Source organism: Ictalurus punctatus, chromosome 1 (assembly GCF_001660625.3).
Source record: "Ictalurus punctatus breed USDA103 chromosome 1, Coco_2.0, whole genome shotgun sequence".
NCBI classification, from domain to species: Eukaryota; Metazoa; Chordata; class Actinopteri; order Siluriformes; family Ictaluridae; genus Ictalurus; species Ictalurus punctatus.
In genome coordinates, this window is record NC_030416.2 from 16,833,433 (window position 1) to 16,854,568 (window position 21,136).

The 21,136-nt window shown below is 37.4% G+C and overlaps 1 protein-coding gene across 7 annotated transcripts in view; it reads left to right on the top strand.

Moving 5' to 3' along the window:
• The window catches only part of sema6e (sema domain, transmembrane domain (TM), and cytoplasmic domain, (semaphorin) 6E), a 147,078-nt gene extending 141,492 nt beyond the window's left edge, over positions 1-5,586 (top strand). For all 7 annotated transcript variants that reach the window (XM_017473054.3, XM_017473044.3, XM_017473091.3 and 4 more), the window contains one exon: positions 313-5,586. In XM_017473054.3, the coding sequence (XP_017328543.1) occupies positions 313-1,562 (1,250 nt within the window). In that variant the 3' untranslated portion in view covers positions 1,563-5,586. The remainder of the gene's footprint in view (positions 1-312) is intronic.
• The last annotated feature ends 15,550 nt before the right edge of the window (positions 5,587-21,136 follow it).

Below are 21,136 nucleotides of genomic sequence, written 5' to 3' on the forward strand. Positions count from 1 at the left end.
TTCAATACACAGTGAGGTTTGGATATCCAGTAGTGCTCATCATCATGTGTAAATCCATTGAACACATTTAAAGCTTTATTAGTCAGCAGACTAATAAACTTGTACACGTCTTGTAGCATTAGATCTTCTGCTGCTGCAGTGAACAGCATAAGTCGCAGCAATAACTTGTGCTTTTCTCCAAGTCTTCGAGTACAATGTCTGATTGAGGACTTACCAAATAAAAATATTATTACCACTTTTCTGTTTGGTTTTTATGTCATGAGATCTTGCCCCACTCACTTTACTGTGTTTTCTCTATTGCTCTCTTTTCAGGAGTCCGTCGTCCTCCTGAAGTTGACAAGTCCAACCACAGTGTTCACTACACTCTGCTAATAGCATGTGTGCTTGTGGCGTTTGTCTTGGGTGCCTTCCTCTCTGGCTTCCTTGTCTCTTGTTACTGTAACTACAATGTAAACAAGACTAAGAGACTGGCCAAGGACCCGGAGGCTCCCATCCCTCATGCTCTGTCTCTGCGTAGTCTGGCCAAGCTGAATGGCCTTCTGGAAAACCAGGGCAAGGATGAGAAGCTGGAGGTATCTTCTCCAAAGCTCTATAACTCCTTCTTCCAAAATGGGAAGGATCATTCAGGGCGGAGACATGGCCACCATGGTGTCATGGCAGATCTGATCCATCCTCATCACCACCACTCCTCAGAGCTGTCTGGACTTCCCACACCTGATTCAACTCCAGAACTGCCCATCAAGAGCATGAAGGCCTTCAAGAACCAGTGGGAGAAGAATCAGAACTGTAATAATGCCAAAGAGCCCAAGTCTCACAATATGGCTGGGTCCAGGCCCAGCTCTGGAATTCCTCAGCAGGTCTTTCCATTCACCCATGGTCTGGCTAGCCGACAGTCTCTGGGTGGTTCTGTGCACCTGGAAGAGCGTAAGATACACAACGCAGAGCGCATTCCAAGTCAGCCACAGCACTGCTACCCCCACAAAATTGTGGATGTGACTTCACTTGATGAGCTCCTCAAGCACATCCATGAGATTAATGTTGCGACTGGGAAGACCCCCACCGTACTTACCTCATCCATGTCAGCTAACTCAGGCCAGATGGCATTTGCCAACCGTGTGCAGCCACAAATCCCTGAAACTGAGTCTGCTCCCTACTACAGCTCCTCCACACTGCCCAGAGACAGCCTGACACGTCGCATGGATGTACCACCAGAGATGCCTTCTCAGCACCAGTCCACACTGGAGAGGGTTTCGCGTCATGCCTCCCAGCGCCACTCTCTCATGTCAGCCGGAGGAGCTGTTTGCCGAGAGCCAAGCTTTAGCCGTCGCACGCACCACCCTCCGCTTCTCGCCCGGGTCAACTCCACTGGTGGCTGTGATGCACGTCACCCACTCATACCCAATGGCTACCTGACGCGCCAGCACAGCTACAGCGAGCAGCCCGAGCTCCAGCGCGGAGCTGTGGTCCGTCGCACAGCCTCACTGAAACCTGATGTCCCTCCCAAACCACTCTTTATCCCTGCCTCCTCACCTGTAAATCAGGCTGGGAAGTTCAACTACTGAACTCCCATGGACTCCTCACTTGCACTTAAGAGTGTGTAGACTAACAAATCTACACTTGTTCAAACAGCAAGACTAGACTCCTGTCTAGGTTGCTTAGTTCTGTCTATGGGCAGCTTTTGAATAAATCCTGCACCACCACTGAGAAATGGATTCAGTCAAGAGGAGAAAAACAAAAAAACTGCAATAGAACTGATAATGGCTGCCAGTGTTGTCAACTTCACATTTGACATTTGAACTTGACTCTTTTTCTTTCTTTGTGCCTCATGAATATTTGTACCATATTGGTATTGCTCAACTATTTGCTTATAGAAGGTGAGGAAGTACTGTAGAAGAGAATGGAACAGTGCCCATCTTGTTCTAGGCTGCCACTGTGTTGAGTGTTGCTTTCAGTGTTCTCCTGAATTCTTGGTTATGGTATTTCAAGGCTGAGACTAACCTAGGCTTGAGCCTTATCCTGATTCTGATTCTGATCTCTCCCGCATTGAACTATTTTGTTGATGTAGACTTGATGGACTGTATCAATCCAAGTTCTAAACGTGTATATATATGCATGTGTGTATATATATGTGTTTATATTTACACAGTATATGTATGCATATACCTAAACAGTATATGTATTCTGATAAAATGGATGATCACCTCTGAAAGTAGCTCTTTGCCTTATTTTGACAGGTAAACTTTCAGTTGAAATGCCCTCCCATTATGATTTTACCCTACAAATATTAAATCTCCTGGTAGAACACATTAGCAATAACATATTCAGCTGTATTACCATAACTTCTGCAACAGCACTGCCCACCTTTTAGAGTGTCCTAGTCAAAATATTAATGGGAAAAAAAACATTATTTCGTATTCAATCTCTTGCTATGGGATTAATTGGTCCTTAATTTAGTGTTATGAATATAGATGTATGTAAGAGGAATGTAATCAGATGTGCATCACACTCATGAGTTTATCCAAAGCAGTCTTTGTCTTTTAAGCTCTCCTAACACATGAACACTATGGTCCAGTTTCTTTGATGCAGTTTAAGATGATTATCAGTGTAAATTTCCTTCTCAAAGACTGGGCTTAAACTGTGAAAACTGACACCTCATGCCAGAAAACAAACGTAACCCCAGATCTGAACTTCTCCTGTTTTCATCATGTTCAAATGTGTTCTATCATTATTAACTTTGTAGCTGTTTGGTGTAAATATATGAACAATAACTAGCCAAATTCTGTTTGTGTACATTTGTGCCTTATTTAATATGGTATGTGCTACAGGGGGCGTGTTGGGGAATGCAATGGGAAGAAGAGAGACGCTACCGTTATCATTTAATTTGCAATTTTTAAAAAGGAAAGAACTTTGGTGTCTGTATGTGTCATACATATATATAAATATAGAATATTGTAGATTTATATTTCTATTTAGACATTTTTAATATTCCCTTACTGTGTAAAGCTATTCCTTTTGGATCCGCAGCTCCCTGGTTTTATAGTTCTTCACCACTTTGTTTTAGTCCTTTATGTATGTGTGCATGTAAAGCAATCCATTGCACAAGAGGAAAAAAAAAAAAAACTAACTGCAGGAAAAGTTGGTGTGAAGATTTCAGATTTAATTTCATCCAAAGGAGAATTCTCTTTTGATGATGATTGGATCTAGCCAAAATGAACGTGTGTCCAAAAAAAGAAATTTTCTGAAACATAACGATCAAAATGGAAAAAGTGTCTGTTTGGATTATTACTGAGTTTGAATGAGGTGTGTGTGTGTGTGTGTGTGTGTGTGTGTGTGTGTGTGTGTGTGTGTGTGTGTGTGTGTGTGTGCGTGTGTGTGTGTGTGTGTGTGTGTGTGTGTGTGCGCGTGCGTGTGTGTGTGTGCGCGTGTGTATGTACGCAAACAGTCATGTGAAAAAACAAGTACACCCCATGGAAATAGTTTTTTTGTTTGTTTGTTTGTTTTTTGACATATTTGGACAAGTAAACATTTGATCATCTTTGGAACAGTGAATGTTAATAAAGTTGATTTTACTTGAACAAAACCACAAGGAAAAATAGCTTTATCAGTTATTTATTCAACAGAAATATCAATAGATGTGAGATTCTTCTGTGGAAAAAGTAAGTACACCATTGGCCTCAGAAGCTAGTATTTCCCCCTTTAGCAGAAATAACTTATTGTAGGCGTTTCGCATAATTGCATAACAAAATATGTCTCTATCAGCTTGCTAGAATTTTGAGCACTATTCCATGCAATATTCTTTCAGTTACAAGATATTTCATGGTTTTCTTGCATGTACTGCACGTTTCAAATCCCCCACAACATTTCAATTGGATTCAAATCCGGGCTTTGACTAGGCCATTCCATAACCCTCCATTTCTTCTTTTTGAGCCATTCCTTGGTGGATTTCAGTTTCAATTCAACTTTTGGACAGATGGCCTCACATTATCTTTAAGCACTCTTTGATATGATGCAGAATTAATAGTTGAATCATTAAATGCAAGCTGTCCAGTCCCTGAGGCAGCTAAGCAACCCCAAACAATAACATTTCCACCACCATGCTTCACAGTTGGTATGAGGTGCTTCTCCTGAAAAGCTGTCTTTGGTCTGCGCCAAACATGTCTGCTGTTTCTGTGGCCAAACATCTCTATCTTTGATTCACCTCTCCAGAGCACATTATTCCAAAAAGCCTGGTCTTTGCCTATATGCTCACTGGAAAACTGTAGTCTTACAAAGGCTTTTTCCTGGCACGCCTCCCATGCAGGTCAAATTTGTTTTCTGATTGTAGAAGCATGCACTTTGACACCAACAATTACCAGACTTGCTAGCAGATCCTTTGATGGAGTTTTGGGGTTCTTGAAGACTTTTTTTTTTTTTTTTTTTTTTTTTTTTTTTGCGTCAGACGGTCTGCTCTTGAGCTGAATTTGCTGGCATTTGAAATCTGCACCATTTACAGATTATTTTCCTTACAGTGGAATGATGTATTTCAAATAATTTGGAGATCTTTTTAAATCCCTTGCCAGATGCATAGGCAACCACAACCCTTTTTTTTCTGATATCCTTACAGAACTCTTTAGATCTTGGCATGAAGACACCACACACCTCAATAACAAAGGGAACACCAGACACTAGATATGAGAGGGGTATAAATAAGACAGGTTTCACCTGCACTCCCTATTGGGTGCCAGCTTCTAATCACTGGCACCCAATCTTCAACACCTGATTCTAATTTTATGGATTTGAAGGTGTGATAAATGTAGGAGTCTACTTACTTTTTGTGACTGATGTAACTGATCAGTTTTTTTGTTCATTTAAATTGTGAAAATTACTACAAAATGTCCAGTTCATGTGTCATTTAACAGTGTGCAACACCTTTATTAATAGGCACTGTTTCAAAGAAGATTAAATGTTTGCTTGTCCAAATATGTTTTATATATATATATATATATATATATATATATATATATATATATATATATATATATATATATATATATATATATATATAATTCTTTTTTTTTATTCCATGGGATGTACTTATTTTATTATTCACATGACACTATTTCTGTCTCACCTTTGCTCCACTGTTACACTGTCACACTGAACAATTTTATATGGTTCCCAACTTGAAGACACCTTTCCCCATCAAAATGTCCCAGAGAACTCCTGGTGCTGGTCTGAAATCATTTTCTTATGAACACTTGAATTAATTTCATAAGCCAGTTGCCCCAGTAAAACATACTACACTATGTTACACCAAATGCAATGTCATGTTTTATAACCAGCTGATGTACAATATGCAACATACATACAGTAGTAGGAAAGGGTTACATAAAGACCTGTTAAGCAATGGCTGTTTATTGAAATGAAGTTTGTCATTTCAGTAACATCTGTGAGTAAATGGGAAAGGCCATCTACCTGTAGCCAGAATAATTTCCTTGAATTGCCATTATGATTATGAAGGAAAGGGAATGAATGATATGTCGCTTTATTTGCTTCAACCGCTGAGGGTTTTGTTATTGCACAGTGTAAATAAAGAGAACGGACAGATCCTGAATGCAGAACTCTGTTCTTATTACTGCAACGGGAAACGTTCCTCTGCCTCTGCTTTTATTGAAGATTATTGTATTTTACTTATAATAGAAATAAATCTGAAGACATGCATGTTTTTTGGAGCGACTGTGTAATTTCATATTTTGTAGATTTTTTTTTTAAACAGCATGTGGAACTCCCATTGTGCCACGTTGAATTCAGCTACTGACACATCAAAAATATATAATAAAATAAATAAATAAATGTCAACATAAAGGTTTTTTTTAAAAGAGGGCGGCAGATGATCTGAAATTGTGTAACATTTTTGCGCATGCATGTGCATATGTGAATCACACTTTTAAAAAATGTCAAGCTTGAGGTTTGTTACACTTCTGAAGTACATCAACAGTAGTGTTTGTGCTTGCGAGGGAATTAGTCAAATTTGCTGAGGAAAAAAAATCTCATCTCAAAAATCTCAGCTTAAATGCTGTCTTCAATTTCAAGCTTTTGTTCGCCTGCCACTTCAGACTTTTTTTTTTTTTTTTTTTTTTTTTTTTTTTTTTTTTTTATATAACCCCAAAATCAGACAAGATTAAATGTCAGGCTCCACTTGCTTCAAGATCTGAAACGGTAGCAAGGATCATCAGACAGCACTGCACATGTCCTGATGGAAGACACAATTTTTGCTCTTATTATTATATCATGAATAGACATGATTAGGGCACTAATACACCAGGAACTCCACTTATTTATTATGATCCCTCTACCATTTGTGTGTTATTTGAGTGGTTATAATTGATATTATGGAGATGTTTTCAATATGTTTCTGTGTAAAGGGTTTAATTTAAAGTCTTCTCTGGAAGTATTGTAACAGCAAGGACAATTCTATTTTTTCCGCTAGACATTGAAGACATTTGAGATTAAAAGATGATTATGACACAATAGATCAGAATTTCAGGTTTCATTTCCTGATATTTACATCTAGATGTGTTAAACAACTTAAAATATGGCACCATTGGTGGCAGACCACCCAATTTTTTGGTGAGCAGAAGTATAGGAACAGATAGTGTTAAAGTAAATAACACTTAATATTTGGTTGCATATCTGTTGGTTGCAATAACTGTATCAAGCCAGTCACCAAATTGTTGCATGAAAGCTGAAATTCTGATCTATTGTCTCATATTCATCTTTTGAGCTCAAACCAAAATGTATTCAATGTACAGTATACAGAAAACAATATAATTGGCCTTGTTGTTCCAATCTTTTTAGAGATTACTGTTACTGGGTTGCCAGACATTATAGATTTGGCATCTGTATTACATTATCGTCATTACTATTATATCACACTGATTTCCATCAAAAGTAATTCAAAAGCCTAGCTCTACTTACTCAAATAAATTAAATGCAATGAAACTCAGTTTTGTTGAGCCCTAAGCTCTCAATTTATCCACTTGTGCACTGTCATCAGATCCATTCCACCAGGTCCCATGTTAGTATATTTATTGAGGCAAAGTGATGAAAGAGAAATGCCCTAGCAAGAATTGGTGTGAATGGTGCTGCTTTATTGGCACTAAAACCCACTGGAATCCCAAACAATTACTTACAACCCCAATTCTGAAAAAGTTGCAAAAAATGAAAAACAAAAAAACAGTCCAAAAGAGTCATTTGAAAATTCAATTCACCCTGTACTATATTGAAAACACATTATTAACACGTTACTTGATGTTTTACTTTGTGAATGTAATTTATTTTTGAAAATATACACTCATTTCAAATCTAATGACTGCAGCAAAGTCCAAAAAATTTGGGACATTCGACTATTTACCACTGTGTAACATCACCTTTTCTTTTAATAACACTTAAGTGTTTGGGCGCTGAAGACACCAGTTAGTTAAGTTTAGCAAGCGGAATTTCCCCCCATTCATCCATTATGCATTTCTTCAGCTGTGCAATTGTACAGGGCCTTCGTTGCTTTATTTTGCACTTCATAATGCACCACACATTCTCAATCAGAGTCAGGTCAGGACTGCAGACAGGTCATGCTAGCACCCACACTCTCTGCTTACATAACCATGAGTTTGTAATTCGGGCAGAAAGAGGTTTGGCGTGTCCTGCTCTGGATGGCAGGATATATTGCTCCTAAATGTATACATATCTTTCTGCATTAATGATGCCCTCACAGATGTGCAAGTTACCCATGCCATGGGCACTGACACACCCCCATACTATGACAGATGCTGGCTTTTGGACCTGATGCTGATAACAGCTTGGATGTCCATTTCTTCTTTGGCCTGGAGAACACAACGGCTGTTTTGTCCAAAAACTATTTGAAATGTTCTGCCTTGCATAATAAAGCCTTAACTTCCATCTGTGGATGCAGCGGCGAATGGTGTGGTGTTGACATGACAAAGGTTTACCAAAGTATTCTCGAGCCCATGTCAGGATATCCATTACAGACTCATGACGGTTTTTAAGACAGTGACGTCTGAGGGATCAGAGATCACACCCATTCAGTATTGGTTTTCTGTCTTGCTCTTTACGCACCGAGATTTGACCGGGTTCTTTGAATCTATTAATTATATTGTGCACTGTAGAAGATGAAATGCCCAAAATCCTACAGATTTGTCTTTGGGGAATGTTGTTCTCAAAGTGTTGGATTATTCGCTGGCGCAGCTGTTGGCAGATTGGCGAGCCTCGACCCATCCTTGCTCTTGAAGGACTAGGCCTTTCTTGAAGGCTCCTTATACTATGATTAGATGATTGCCTCACCTGTTTCACATCATCTTATTTCAACTTGTCACATTGCTATTAGTCCTAAATTGCCCCTGTCCCAGCTTTTTTGGAACGTGTTGCATGCATCAATTTCAAAATAAACATTTACATTATAAAAGAATGCAGTTGATTAGGTAAAACATCAAATACCTTGTCTTTATACGTTTTTTGTTTAAATACAAGTAAAAGTACATTTACAAATCACTCCTCTTTTTTTTAATTACCATTTTCCATACTGTCCCAACGTTTTCGGAATGAAGGTTGTAAAATACGGATAACTAGACGACCGAAATTAGTGCAAAAATATTTTGAAATGTTCCACACCAAAAAATACTCGACCTCTGCAAACAATTTTAAACTACTAATTCAGTTTCTTTTATAAATGCATGAAAATACTCACACTTTGCTTACTTACTTATATACACTCAATAGCCAATATATTAGGAACACCTGTACCTCTGATCATTTCATACAATTATCCACCAACCCAATCCATAATATCATGCTGGTTTGAGTATTTAAGAAACTGCCGATTCTCTGGCATGAGAGAACAGTCTCTAGAGTTTACACAGAATGGTATGAAAAAACAAAAAACATCAAGTGAGTGGCAGTGCTTGTGGGCAGAAATGCCTTGTTGATTAGAGAGGTCAGAGGACAATGGACAGACTAGTTCAAGCTGACAGGAAGGCTACAGTAACTGAACCACTTACAGCTGTAGTGATCAAAAAAGCTTCTCAGAAAGCAACACATCAAACCTCGAGGCTTCTACAACAGCAGACCACACTGGGTTCCACTCCTGTCAGCTAAAAACAGGAATTGGCAACTACAGAGGGCACAGGTTCACTGGACAGTTGAGGATTGGAAGACTAGGCGATTCACTATAGACTGAAAATCCCAGGAGATCTGCGATTTCTGAAATACTCAAACTTGTCTGTCTGGCCTCAAGAATCATGCCATGTCAATGTCACTGAGATCACATTTTACCCACTTTCTGATGTTTAGTGAGAACCTTAACTGAAGTGCTTGACCTGTAACAATAGGATTTTATGTGCTGATGCCACATGATTGGCTGCTTAGATAACTGCATGTATGTGCAGGGGTATGACCTCTTAAAGTCTCTGGTGAGTGTAAACATCATCATTAAATGGAAGAGTGAGCATCACATTGAACATAAGATGATATTAACTGATTTTAAGATGAAGATAACTTCACAGTGCCTTTGGGTCACGGTTGGTTAATCTTTATGTAATTGAGTCAATTTTTTCCTTGAATGGTGTTACTGTCTTCTTGTCTTTATATATTAGGTGTTTTTAGACAGGGGTACACCTTGCCAGTCAAACATAATTAGGGATAAACTGACCTTAACAATACACATACAGATTGATAATAAGAAATATTATTATTTCTCAAGTCATGCTATAGAATGTACTTGTTGGGACAGTGTCAAATTTTTTTTTTTTTTTTTTTTTTTTGGTATGTGCTATTTTCACTTGTCACAATGCTGACATGGCGATTCTATAATGTTCGTCTCATATTAAAGTGCCTGATATATGTGTGATTTTATATTTTTACACTCTTGTTAATATATAACTTTGGTCAGTGTTAGAACCAGAGATCTCCAGGGCTCAGAACAAGTTCAACAAAATCCGGACACAAATGGTATCTTGCTAGAAAGAAAGATACAATCATTAGAATATACTGGAACAAGTCTCTCAGGTCTCATGGACTAGAGCTAAATGTCCTGGAGTTACACCTTTTAAAAATTTCACACATTGCATAAATACCAAGTTTAAAAAGATTTAATATCTGAGTTTATTGCTTTGATTTTGTTTGATTTGTTACTGTGGTGAAATGTAAATGTCTGAGCACTCCCAATGCATTACATAAATTAGCCAATGAGATGTTGTGCTGCTTGTTTTACCTGTGCGCATCCATATAAAAAAAAAATAATAATAACTACATTTAGTGTTGAATATCTTCAGTTATCTCATGACATGGCTTTATAAACCACTGCAGTCTATAGAATGGATGTGATTGGGGAATTTCTGTAAGAAAGCCCTCTTCAGCTTGGATGTAAGTAACTTGCTTTGTTTTTATTGTGCAACTAACAGTCTATATACACTTACCAGCCACTTTAATAGGAACACCTATACACATGCTCACAAATTATCCAAGCAGCCAATCACGTGTCATCTGCAAAGTAGATAAAATCATACATGTACAGGTCAAGAGCTTCAGTTAAAGTTACATCAAATATCAGAATGTTTTTGAATTGTTTTTGAACAACTTGGCGCCAGTCCAGCTGATTTGAGTATTTCAGAAAATGCAAGTCTCCTAGGATTTTTGTGCATACTAGTCTCTAGAGTTTACACAGAATGGTATGGAAAACAAAAAACATCAACTGAGTGGCAGTGTTTGTGGGCAGAATCCAGTTAGCAGCTTCTTTTATGAGAGGGTAAGAGGAGAGTGGCTAGACAGTTTCATGCTGACAAAGCAATAGTAACTCAAATAACCACTCTTCAAAGCATCACAGAACTCACAACACATTGAACTTTGAGGCAGAAAGCTTAGAGCAGAAGACCACATTGGGTTCCATTCCTGTCAGCCAAGAACAGGAATCCAAGAGTACAGTAGGTACAATTTCAGCAAAACTGGACAGCAGAAGATTGGGGGGGGGGACAGGTGATGTTTTTTTTTCTTCTATTCTTTATCTGTTTTATGCTTTGCTCTGCTGCCACATGATTGGGTGATTGGATAAATTCATGAATGAGCAGGGGTATGGGTATTCCTATTAAAGTGGCCAGTGATTGTAATTGGTCCCTGTTTGCTGGGCAACATGAGGGACATATCTCAGCCATATGCTAGTATTCCTACACATTCTCTCTTGCATTCTCTACGCATTGTGCTTTTCTCTTTAACTGCATGGTCTGACTGGAGTTCTATACTGATGACTTTCTCTTTAAAATATGTTAATGCATTCATGTATTTTATAGCAGTATATGTATGTGTGCATGTCAGTGCAACTAGTTTAGAGCTTTGCAAGTTTTGTGAGCCATTTTATTAGCTTTTGTAAAATCTCACATTGGAATTTCCTGAACTTGAGAAGTATGGAAATCTATATTTGAGTTAATAGTTGTTGTTTTGTTTTTTTTTGTTTGTTTTTTTGGGGGGTTCATTCCAGTTAGCCCACTAGCTTATTATTCTTGTCTTAGCTATGTAAAAGGATTTTCCTATTTTATCACCATTTTGTTATAACCAGTTTAGGAATGTTATGTTGCGGTTGGGACACAAGGAGAGAGACGTTAAAATATTGGTTCTGCTCAGAGTGAATCAATTCGTTTTTACAAAGAAGTACTCAAAGTCACAAAATCAAACCTTTAGCTTAACAAGGACGTGTTTATACTGTATGCGACTCAAATATTAACTGGAAGTTGTTTTTTTTATTTTGTCTTTTTTTTTTGCATGCACCAGTATTTGAAGATTCTGTAAATACTGTTTTCTTCAACATTAAATAGTGTTACTCAAACTATACTTTTAGGCCCTCAGTTCATTAAGAGTCCAACCCACCACCTCAACTTCAGGACCCTATTCAGGACTTGGCTGATTTTTTTAAGTAAATGCTTAGGAACTGTAGTCTTGACTTGAGACTCAATTTGGACATGAGGCTGAGTGACTTGATTACAACAGTCAGAGAACTCACTCATGACTCACTTGGGATGTTTCATATATATTCAAGAATAGTACAAATTTCCTGAAAATAAGATCTAGGATTTTAAAAATGTAACTATTGATGGGACATTCAGGAGTAACTTGTTAGTGAAACATTATAATAGTGTACAACTACAAAATGAAAAGATTAATCAGGCATTTGTTGTGGTTGATGACTGGTAAATTTAATAAAGCATTAATAAAACACAACATCTGTCAACAGTCATCATTAATCTTTCATTAGACATTCACTTTGTATTACCTCGCAGCAGAGGTACTGACAGAGTTGATGTAAGGAGGAGTGACTAATAACATGTAAGCTAACAAGCAGCCCCAAACTGCTTAGTCATCAGAGTATTTTGTTTCTGGCATGGTTCAAAAGCAAAATAGTTTTAATGATGAAAAGCCATTCCTGCCAGAAGTATTTACTCTGTCTTTAGCCAAGACATGAACAATGGCATTGATTTGTTTCAGCCATGGCCATTCCAATCAAGCCAAAAATTTAGAACTGTACTTTTTGCATGTCATGAATACATCACACTGATTAAACATCTGAGCATCAAAGAGGAAAAGCATGAAATGGGATGGGATGACATCTCAAACAAGTATATGTATACACTGTAAATATAATGATTATATGAGTTACTATATCCTTCCTGGATCTGGCCATTTTCCCTTGACCTTTCTCATCAACAAGACGTTTCCACCCACAGAACTGTAGGTGTACAGGTGTTCCGAATAAATCGGGTGGACGGTGAGTGTATATCGCATTTTTGTTGAATTGTTGTGCGCGTGTGTGTGTGTGTGTGTTGGGGGAGGGGTTTTAACTGAAGCTTTTATTATGAAGTATTTATTATAATACAAAAAAAGGTTAGAGTTAGGTGTAGGCATAACATCATTAGTTGCTTTAATTAATTGTTACGTTAATGAAATTTGCACACAAGGGTAGTAAGACAAGTGTGTGTGTGTGTGTGTGTGTGTCTTTTCCCCACACTTTTTTTTGCTCTTGTTTCAGAATATTGTGCTCAGATTCTCAAGTGACTGGCACACATGATTATATTCTAATGTTAGAAGCCTAATCCATTTCCCTCCTGACCTCAGGTAGTGCTTTATTTTCTCTCGCTGATGAGGCCCCTGTCGGCTGTCGTCCCCTGCACCTGCTCCCATGCCGTGAGAAACACCTGACTCAAAATTCCTCTTCCCATGGAGGCATCAGTTGCCTGACAGCAGGCATCAGAATGCATTATGTCTGAATTCACAAAGATTGGGAGAAGGGGAGGAGGACCTTCTGTTTTCTGCCCAGTGCTGTCAGAATAAAGAGGGATTTCTGCAAGCTCTTCCAGTTTGAGATGTATTTAAGTATCAAAACTCAGCCATAACTCTCCTTTGTGCCCTAATGTTCTCCCTATTCCTCACAGTCTCCTAATAAAAAATGTAAGTTTATATATATATATATATATATATATATATATATATATATATATATATATATATATATATATATATATATATATATATATATATATATATATATATTAATGATCAGAAGAGTATGTCATAAAACATGTAAATATGTGACTGAACTCTAACCTATGGCTTTCATAGCAATTTGGTGAATAATTACGGGAACAATGTCACATTTTTTAAAAAATAATTTGCGTTTTTGTACTTTTTGTCAGGATTTAATCACTATTTGTGACTATTTGTGAATTTTTTTGCAGGAGTTGCAATGAAATGGACTAACATCTAAAGACAAGAGACCGACACCTCAGCATGTCATCATTTTTTAGGGACGTAAATGACTGAATAGCACTTAATTTTCATTTTGGTAATATACAGGAATTTGTAAAGTTGTTCTGAGGCATTCTATAATTAAGATTATATTTGGCATTTGCAAAAAAAAGTCAATATTTGCAAACCGAATGCATATATGCTATCACACAGCACTTCTAAAATTTAATATACTGACTATTTGCCAAGCTCAATGAATAATAATTTTGGATATTTGACAAGAGATATGTTCACTGCCTTGTAAGCTATGTTATGAACATAGTCATTTTTCAAAGAAAAGTTGCTATTCTTATAGGTTATGTATCCATTTATCAACACTAATGATAGTGTAGTAATTACTATTTGTATTAAAACTTTTTGTAGTTATATTATTTTTACTATTAGAGTAGCATGCAATGGTCATCACAACTGAAGAACAATGGTCTATCAAGCATAAGATCAGATGAAAATAATTAATTTTCTCATTTAGGATTTTAATATTCTTTTAAGGTTAATGAACTACATCTTGTGCACTGTGTTTATCTAAAACCATTGTATCGGTGATGTGAATTGTGTGCGTGTGTGTAGCAAAACGAATCCACATGCTCTGCAGTCGTGTCTAAAATATTTAGAAACTTCAATCAGCTGTAATGCAAAAAATACTGATAAATCAATAAAGAACTGATGCATGGGTCAGTGTCAGAATCTTGCTAGATCCATTGTCTTGGAACAAAATGAATTCCTCACTTGGAATATAAAAAAGGAACCGGTTATAATTTTGCTTATTACCGTGGGTGTTATAATCACTCATCAATACAAAATAAAAATAAAAAACACAACTGTGAACTGTTCCATTACATATTAAAGCCTAGTCTCTTTAAATCAATATTTCTCAGCTAGACAGCTGCAAAATGAAATTCTGTCCCCATCAACACACACTCCCCAACATCCCTTAACACAATTTTCATTTCCTCCTTACAGGCCCTGTCTCACTTTCCATCCCACACAGTCTGATTACATATAGACTTGTCTCTTCTGTCATATAAATGAATTTATTAAGACGTATAAGTGTAAATGCAAACAGTAAGTACTATGGTTCACACTACTGCACAAAAATGCCAATTTGAGTTTACGCATTATAGTAAATATACAGTACATTTGACCCAATTCTGAGTACATTTCATTTAAAAACTGAACATTTCTCACACACAAGAAAACCCAACAATAGGATAGACATTCATTATTTTTCAAAGTGAGATGTTGTCTAGAAGTAGGCTGACTTTAAACCCAGCTTTACTGTTCTGCATAGAAAAATATAACACCTGTGCATGGTTCCAATACCTGCATTTATATATATATATATATTATAAAATTTTTAGGGCAAGTCCTTTCATTATTGTAATGGTGGACTATATAAGTCTATAGATAGATTCCATGGTTTCATTATAAAATCCCATCTCATATTTATTCCCATTCAACTTTATATTTCAGCTACTGATCAAGATCAGTTTAATATCAGCTATTTGTCATGTGTGTGAAGAGTATAGAAAACTACATTATGTAAGGCAATGGGTCAGGACTGTATTTAAAAAAAAATCTGCATGATTCAAAATGACTTGAAAGCATCAGATGTTTTTACTTAACTCTATCTTCTTTAAATGAAATTGTAAGAACCGGTGATCTGTACCAACTGGCTTTTACCCTAACATATTTGACGGCCAACCACTAGTTCATGTTTTAAACATTTTGGGTCTGTTCATTCCAGAGAGTAATCTGAAACTAGCTACCTCATGTCATCTTGGGAATAAAAATTACAGGATGTTTTATTCAACATTTATTATGTTTGATATTTTTCTAATTCTAATGTATAATATTAATTGAAAAAAATGACCTTTTCAAACTTAAAGTAGTTTGCAGTAGTGGAATTATTTTTTACAGTTTTATAGTCATAGACTGAATTCACACCCCATTTTGCAGCAATGAAAAGCATTGTACATGGTGAATAATATATTAAGGTATATACTATTCTAATACATTACAATAATAATGTAAAAGATAGTGTACTTCAAATTACATCAAATTATTTTGGGAAAAAATTGATTGATAGACATGTTTCCTTGCATATGGGCCTATGCTCTTTAAATTGTTATGGTGTGTCTCTGGGATGGTTTGAAAAACAAGTCTTAAGCATCGTGGCTTCATGTATATAATTCAAGTGCTTTGTCAAGGGAGAAATTGACTTGTAAATAAGCAGGTAATGGACAAGAGAACCTTGATAATCTCTAGGTCTTATACAACTAGCTGACTCAATCTAGCTGCAACCCTGTAGTTGTATAATCCTCATAACAACAATAGCGGAGTCCACATGTCCGGATGTCCATTTGCCTTGTCCAGCCCAAGAGGAATAAGTGCATTACATTTTCAGAATGGCTCACAAACCCATAAAGTCCTAAGCTGGTATTTGTTTAGTTTATTCGTATTCTTTGGCTGCACAGACATCATGTCTGGCTGATCTCCCATCAAGATTTTAGTAGGCCACAAACCACTGAATATTTGGATGTAAACAGACCATAAACTGAAAGGAAACACATTGCTCCAGACACAAGCTGAGCAGCTGCTATTATAAAAAATGATTGTGTACACAATTCTTCAAAATTGCAGTAGCTAATCGAGCTTGTCCATGTTTTCAGCTCTGCTTTGTCTTCTGTGTTTCCTGTCTAAAATGAACCGACTGATGGCAAAAGAATTCATTTTTCTAAACATGTGAAACTTTGAATATTCAGCTCAGCACTCAGGCCTGGGGTCTAACCCATGTAGACTGAAATATTGGTCATCTCTTTCAATTTCATGGTTCCTGATTTAGCTTGTCTCTGATAGAGTCTTGTGTCTAATTGATATGTAGTGCAGAGGTTGAATACATCTGAATGTAAAGCCAAATATGTAAACTGATACTGCTGCATTATGTATAAAAGCTGATGTTGCTGGGGAGTCTGTATGGGGTCAGTAGAGAGTTATGCTATGGTTAGCATGCCCAGTATGGCAGGCATGTCTGGTGTGTGGCACACCCCCGTTCGGACCTGGGACTTGGGGGCTGGGATTGGTTTGATCCAGTTCATACTGGTGCCATTCAGCTATTTACTCAGCACTTTTAACACTTTCACCAAAAGCCACACACCTGCCTCTGCCTATCTATCGCATACACACAAGTGCACACTCTGTTTATCTGACTCCATTTTGGCGGTGTTCCCTGCCTGCTTGTCCCAGCCTGCACACCATGCACCTGTCCTTAGCCATAATAAAGTATCCCATCCCTTATTAGCCTGACAAGCATAGCCCAAGCACTGAACACACACAGAAAACACTTCCTCCCTATAGCCCACAAAACTAATTAGCCTCTTAATCACACCCAAACCCTATGACCAGTTTATAGCCATCTGTAGAGGAAAATAAACAACACCAGAGCAGAGGTACTGCACTGTAAAGGTCTGAATTTACAAACTTACACTATTCATGCTTTGGTGCTTCAGCACTCCACACACTGCTTTCACACATGATGAGGTTTAGCTCCTGATGCCTGCCAGTGTTTGTTTATTTTCTATCCTGCTCCCATTAATGTGTGAATAGTGAGGTGGGTGTAAATAACAGAGCAATCTGAAGCAATGAAAGCTGACACACTGAATTTTTTTTTCCATCATGTGCTTTTAATGGCTGTGTGCACACTGCGGAGCACACAGGGCCAGACTACTGCTGATGTTGTGAGGAATCCTGTATTTACAGATGAAAATAGCTTATAAAGGTCTTTTTTTATTTTAACCTATGGTTTATGTGTGAACTAAAATCCAATTGAAAATGTAGGTGTCAACCTTAAACTTCAAATTTCCACTCGTTATGAGTTTGAATCCGAGTGCTAACTTGTACCATACCATGCTGTACTGTAGTTAAGTGGTTCAGGAAATGTAAAGCTGGGATTTTTGTTTCTCTTCTACTGTTTCAGATTTATTTATAAAGCTATAACGGGGCAGCTTCCTTCCAGCTTTTTTACTGTTTTCACAATCTCGCCAAAACAACATTCTTTGCCCTTGGGGGCTTAAAATATTCACTGTTAAAAAAGTGACAACAGTAACTAGAAAACTGTCATTTATTTTCCTTTTACGTAGTAGCATGGCAATATATATAAAATACTCATTGAATAGAACATATTATAATCTGCTTATAAACGTTTATTGATGCCATAGAATCAGTTTTAACACCCTGCAGACTGGCACATTTAAATTCCATTTAATGATCTTCAAACATTAAAATAAAAGTAATTAACCAGCACCTGTCACGTTATGAAACTTAGCTTGTATTATAATCAGTGGAGGACTGTTTAAAAGTATCAGTGCTTGTCTAAACTAATATGTATCTCTGTATGCAGTGCGCAGTTATTTTTGATTGAATCATTTGCTGAATTTATTGTTTTAAAGAAAGAAAAATTGTCATGGAGTTTGAGAAGCTGAAAGAAAGATATCTGTACAAGTTCCTCCTCGTGCTGCCAAGACAGTATGTCTGCTAACAGTATGTGTTCATTCCTCATGCCACATCTACAATACTGGAAAAGCACTGTTTTTATGTGTTTTGTTTTCATCCACAGGCCCTTTAAATGCTATGGCTGCAATTTAAATGCCATAGTAAATCCTGCAAAGAGATTTTAATGATCTTTCAGCAGTGACACACACATAAAAACACACACACACACACACACACACACACACACACACACACTCTCTCTCTCACACACACACACACACACACACACACACACACAAATCTAATTGAGTGCTTTTACCTGTCTTTGAATAACCTCACAGTCTCTCTCTATTTCACAAGCAGTAATGACACCCACTTCGCTAAACTAAACCACCTCAACCTTCATTAAACTCTTCTGTTTACTCCTGCCTGAAGCCGGCACCTCATTTTGCTAACTTCACTTTCTAAGCCGCCCCGATATTGCTGACGCGACACTTCAGTTTCCTGGACATGCCTCACGTTGACATTCAATTAGTCCCATGTAACTACAGCACCTCCCTCTACCTAATGGCTCAGAACCTTTCTTTTCCACAGGAATAATTTATTTTCTTCCATTTAATATGCTCCTCTCAAAATGGAGTGCAGGAAAATGGCCTTTGGATCATTACAGTTGGAATGAGAAGATGGAAATGATAGATTCATCAGAGACTGCTCTTTTTAGTCTTTATTCAAATGAAACCCTATTACCTTTGATTATTAAGAAAGGGGGCTGATAAAAGAAAAGTATGTTTGAAAATGCATTCAACAGTATTGTAATTTAATCCACCTAGTGAAGTGCACCTGATATCTAGCAAATTGCTCTAGATGGACTGCTGAGGATAGCACAAAACCAGCAAGGTTCTTCAACATCTTCAGAGTCTAAAATGTGTCTTGTCTTAGTTATGGTATTCAAAGGCAAAATTACAACCGTACAATTTTTCAGTTTTCCATAAGGCTGGAGATGATTAAGTAGTTTTACTACCAGCAAGGTTATTTAAAAATATATATTTTGAAATATAGACTAGCATGTATTAATTAACAAAAATGCAACAACAACAACAACAACAACAATAATAATAATAATAATAATAATAATAATAAATTAATTAATAAATAGTTGTGTGAAAATAATTCCTAAATTTGTAATTTTTTGAATTTTTAACCCCTACTAGGAATAGTGCCTCTTGATTAGGACAAGCTGGATACTAATGGTAGTACCAGTGAAAGATATGTGTCTCCATCTAGTGTTCATGTTTATCAATGCTTGTACCTGGCGCTTGGTGGCACAGAGTGGTGTGTCAATACCATGCACAGATTTAGGTGGTGTATAACTGATAACAATTTAAAAATAAATGGACAGTTTTATATTATAATGGTCTCCTTCACAAATCGTCATGTTGTAAATCATTACCATTTTAGAATTCATATCAAAGAAGTAACATTTCTTCTGTGTGTGTTGCTTTGGATAAAAGCACCTGCCAAATGTAAATCTAAATCAAGGCTGAAACAAGTTATTGTAGAATGTGAAACCTTTTCCTACTAACATACACAAGCATCTCGATGTTACTGTAGGTTGAGAAATGGTTGTCATCGTCATGTGATCTTCATTCCCATCTATTTTCAAATCTCCCATAATTTTGACCCATCACTCTCGGACATGATAAGAGGTTACTATATCTTATAAAACCTCTTATTAAAAAGTTTGATCAGGGATATAATCGGGCAAAAATCCCAGTGCAATCTGACCACCAACACATGTAAAATCACCAGAGCATTCAACTCCCCCACTATTCCACCTGAAGTGATTACTAGCAAATGGGCACTTTTCAATAAAATTTAACTTCACACATAAGCTCATGAGGAACTCCAGTGGAGAAGTTCCCCCACTAGGCTCCTAGGGGACTGTGGTGAAGACTCTTGGGTGTCTCATCCCCTTATAAAAGGCACTAGTAAGCTTATGGAATTCTAGAGAGATGCTATTCATTATGCTACAATAGCTGTCTTTAGGGTAGATCTGGAATTTATCTGCAATTTAGTAGTGCTTGGAGGAAGGTCAATATCATGGTTCGGTCAGTAAGGTGAGCAGCATTCATAGAACAGGAAGAAGCCATGTAGATGTTTTGACAACTACTGAAAACAGAAGTGGGAGCCCAGGTCTTGCCCATCATCTTGGGCCCACAAGCAGCACAGTCCCAACAGAAGTTGCTCTAAGTTAGGGCAGTTGTATGTAGGCTTACATGAAGAGCTTCAGTTCAAGGAGAAGAGAACTTGTGCCACTTTGATGTAGTTGACCATCACAATATTGCCTTAGTGGAGCAGAACATCTTAGAACCAGCAAGGTGAATGTCTGGCCCAGATGGATTGCCCTCACCTGTGTCTGGTCTTACACCGGGGACCCAGATGCCCCCAATACACCTGTGGCACCTCACTGCCCCACTGCTCACAAGCTGTACTGAAAGCATCCATGGTGATTTTTTCCTCGTGTTCCACTCTCAACCACACTTCCTGTACTAAGGACACCCTGTTACACCAATGAGCCAAATGCTTGGGCACCTTTCACTGTGATATGTTCAGTGTTTAGGTTCCATTTGCAGACTGCTAATTCACAGCTGGGATGTATGTGTTTATAGCAAGCCTAGGCAGGTCACTGATGTGGCTGCCATAATTAGTCCAATCATTCTCAAAAGACAATGATATCACACATGGCAACCTGGCTGAATCTAATTGGCAAGTATAATAATATTCACAACACGTTAGGATGATGGGGTGA